This window comes from Micropterus dolomieu, linkage group LG21, assembly GCF_021292245.1.
Source record: "Micropterus dolomieu isolate WLL.071019.BEF.003 ecotype Adirondacks linkage group LG21, ASM2129224v1, whole genome shotgun sequence".
Taxonomy (NCBI): Eukaryota; Metazoa; Chordata; class Actinopteri; order Centrarchiformes; family Centrarchidae; genus Micropterus; species Micropterus dolomieu.
The window spans coordinates 23,906,239-23,910,017 of NC_060170.1; the positions used below are offsets into that span (position 1 = coordinate 23,906,239).

The 3,779-nt window shown below is 40.5% G+C and overlaps 1 protein-coding gene across 4 annotated transcripts in view; it reads left to right on the plus strand.

Annotated features, from left to right (window-relative positions):
- The window catches only part of zgc:158398 (uncharacterized protein LOC568894 homolog), a 3,656-nt gene extending 1,237 nt beyond the window's left edge, over nt 1-2,419 (plus strand). For 3 of the 4 annotated variants that reach the window (XM_046035861.1, XM_046035862.1, XM_046035860.1), the window contains 4 exons: nt 778-871; nt 993-1,134; nt 1,224-1,367; nt 1,644-2,419. In XM_046035861.1, the coding sequence (XP_045891817.1) occupies nt 778-871; nt 993-1,134; nt 1,224-1,367; nt 1,644-1,664 (401 nt within the window). In that variant the 3' untranslated portion in view covers nt 1,665-2,419. Of the gene's footprint in view, nt 1-98; nt 308-434; nt 691-777; nt 872-992; nt 1,135-1,223; nt 1,368-1,643 lie in introns of those variants that run through there. The other variant, XM_046035859.1, reaches the window with a different exon arrangement.
- Nucleotides 2,420-3,779: the final 1,360 nt, after the last annotated feature.

Consider the following 3,779-nt stretch of genomic DNA (forward strand, 5'->3'; position numbering starts at 1 on the left):
GATTATATTTTTGTGTCTTATTGAAACTGTCCAACTTTAGTACCACCAAAAGGTACTGATATGGACAGAAGCTGTGAACACTTTAGTAATGGAAGTGATTCTTTGTTTACACAGCTTGTCGCATCCAAGGTGTATGTGGAGTCAAATTATGGGTTTCTGGCAGCCGGTGACCAACCTTAGAGATTATGTATCCCAGAATCCTCCAGGGGTGACATTTTTCCTGTGTCTGTTGACTCTGGCTGTCTCGTTCATCTGCCTCAGCTCTTACAGCTACACTCACACTTTGCCTAACCCTGACATAGCAAAGGTAAGGACTCGAAGAATGGAAGTTTTCTACCTAATGTCATGCAGGCTGTGACTGCATGTATGCTTGTGTTTCTGTGTCTCCTGGGCCATTATCAATGCGCAAATCATACTCTTTATTCTTCTCTTAGGACTGGAATCGTTTCCTGTTGTCCTTATCACACTTCCAGCTGTGTGTGAAAGCAAATGAAAGTTCATCTGAGCTTGTCTCGCCAGTCCCTGTCCCTCTGATAGATAGAGACACTTCAGTTAACTCTATAAAGACTCCTTCAGTAACACGTTTGCGTCTCAAGGTTCCCCTGGCTGTGACTACCAACTCAAACAGTGGCTCTCTGAAAGACCTTGGTCTACACACTGCCTTGAGAGCCAGTCAACTACATCTTGGGGGTTGGTAGTGCAGTAGATTGTTTTTGTTGTGAAGTAAATGTTTAAATTAATGAATCCTCACCCATCACCGATTGTTTTACTTCCCAGGCAATGAGATTGTCAATGTGACTCTAGAGTCTGGAAATGACACCTACACCTGCCTCACCATAAGTGCCCCTACACACCTCCTGCCCATGAGCCTGTAAGTTCATTCATTCATACGCTAGCTTAATTTAAATCACCCACTTCCTAGCTACATAAAAATAATGTCTATCAACAAATGAGTCATTTTTATGTGTTTTTGTGGATGTACTTTAACATAGACTTCCACCAGAGTGCCCTGCATCTGAGAAAAACATTTCACCCATCCACGTGGAAGCGAGCAACCAGCTGCCTACAGCATCACAAACCTGCTACAGTCTGCAGTCCAAGAATGACCCTACACTCACTGTCATGTTAACACAGGTACAGTGTGTCCCACATGAACCACATAACTTGCCATATTACAGATTCCCTTCCTGTCCTGTAAGTTATACGCTACTTTCATTCTTTAGGAGGAGCAGAGTGTGGCGGTGCAGCATCTGTTGGAAGTCAGCGTGTGTCTGCTAGGAGTTTGTTTGATCCTCTGTTTATCTGCCAGTATGAAACATTCACTCATACGCCGCAACAACTGGACTAATGGACTGGATCTACAAAATGTAACAGTCATTTTGTGTATTACCGCTTTGTTTTTGTATCTTTGACTATGGTAATGCTTAGTCATTTTGATATGTGGGAACTGGAAAACTATTTTAAATACATTTTACTAATTGCAGAAAAACTACAGTAGAATGCATGATATCTAATATACAGTGTGAATGGTTTTGAGACTGTTTGTGCTCACTTTCATTAATCAGTCTTTTTGTGATCTCAAGATATCTTCTTGTAAAATGTGCAGATACTATTTCAACCTTACTGTTTTACTTAATTTGCAGGAGCCCTTGATTGACACCTAAACATTTTTCATCTTCTGCATCCTGAAGAAACAAGATGGTGGTTGACAGAGAAAAGCAATATGTATCACTATTTCTTAAAGGGGCATCCCACAGATTTTACAAAAGAAACCATTTTTAGTCTGTCTCTCTCAAGTTTCCCAACTTAATGAAAGTACAATACTAAATAAGTGGAGCATCTGTGTTATGGGAGACTGATAGTGAGAAACATACATGTGATAAAGAAGGAGTGCATTTTGTAATGGGACCACTGTGTAATGGGAACAACTAATCAACTGGGAATGCCTACACTGTTGACTGGCCATACATTCACTGTTACTGTTATGGGCCGTGCATCCCAGGAATTGTTTTCTTTCTGTTTTAACTAACTTGTCTACTTCAGTTACCACATTTCCTAGAATTACGCTCAATAACTTTTGGAAAATGAACTGAACGGGTTGGAGTGAGATGTGTATATTGATGAATGTATTGAGAAGTGTTTTTTTTCAGTCAAAAATCTAATATTAAGGTCTTTGAGCATACTAGGCTAGTTAGCCTGTTTAAATGGTAAATGGACTGTACTTATATAGCGCATGTTTAAGATACAGTGTTTAAGTGAGAAAGATAAAATGCATATAACATCCTGCTAAGGTTTCTATGATACAGGTAATTTTTAATACTATGTTTAATAACAGAGTTAACTGGACACTTAGCACAGTAAAGTGTGGTAATGGAAATGACTTTCTGCACATACAGCTCATAAAAAGATGACAAGAAGGCATCCTGTTCACTATTTTCCTAGTTTTAGGAAGAATTAAATATTAAAAGTCAAAAATATAAGTGCTAGATTTATTTAGTATTAGTGGGAAGTTAAGCAACTTTGGGTATCTTTTTACAATGTAACCAACACCTGTTTCATTTGCGGTTCTGCCAAGTGAAGTAAAGCTATTAATGTAACCCTTTAGTCTTAGACTTGATGCGCAAACAAACACCTACTACTACTAGGACTGTTCAGGAAATTCAGGATGTCTTACACAGCATTGTTTAATGAAGCTCAACTGAGGAGGAAATGGTAACAACAGTACAGAGTGAGTGTCACAATGCAGTGTCAAAACCAAATCTCAGGAATAATGCCTGACGGGGGATATTTGACCTTCCTAAACATACTGAGATTCACTATGTGTCCAAATAAGGTTATTCTTCACCCATCTATACATGTGTAAAGATTGTATTGGATATTGGTTCAAAACAAGACATGCTTTCCTAAATGATCCTAAGTCACGTTGTAATTAGGAGGTCGTAATACTTTAAGTGCCAGTCTGTCACAGGCAGAGCCCCCTATCTGTTGTCGCTGACTGATTACCCATCGCTGCATTCTTGTCTACCCACATGTCGTCAGGTCTGTACTTGACCTGAACTTGACATGTGTTCGACCTGTCCTTTATGGCCACTTACCCTACTTAGGACCACTTAGGAAAATTCCATCACAATTATAAACTTTTGCATTTACTCATCTAAATTACAATGAAATGAATCCTGAGAAAATTACAAACTTGGCTACATCAGTTTTCCGTGGAGCCTAGGACCAGCGATGAAATAGGAGACCAAATTCAGGAATCTGAATTTTGATCAATGCTGATAAATGTTTCTTTTAAGATACCAGAGCAATTAAGCATATCCAAAAAATGTAAATTGATTATTTAGGGATGTGTTTTCCTATCTTCCTGGAAGGCATTGGTTTCACTTACAGCCAGCGACCCTGTATCACTGTGGAAAGGCCTGTGGACACTTACTAACTACTGGAGACCATCCCCCAGTGCTGCTGGTACTCAACGACTGGCTGACAAGCTGAATGGATTTTACTGTAGGTTGGAGAAGCTCTCAGTCACACCTCTCCCCCACTCCAACTTCAAACAATCACCTTCCCACACTGCCCCCCCCACTCCAACCCCTCACCTGTACGCCCTATCTGTGAAGAGGATGTGCGCTAGCTCTTTCAGAGGCAGAAGATCAGGAAGGCTCCTGGCCCAGACGGTGTGTCACCATCCTGCCGGAAAATCTGCACAGACCAGCCGACCCCCATCTTCACACAGATCTTCAACAGATCACTGATGTCTGAAGTTCCCTCCTGCTTCAAAC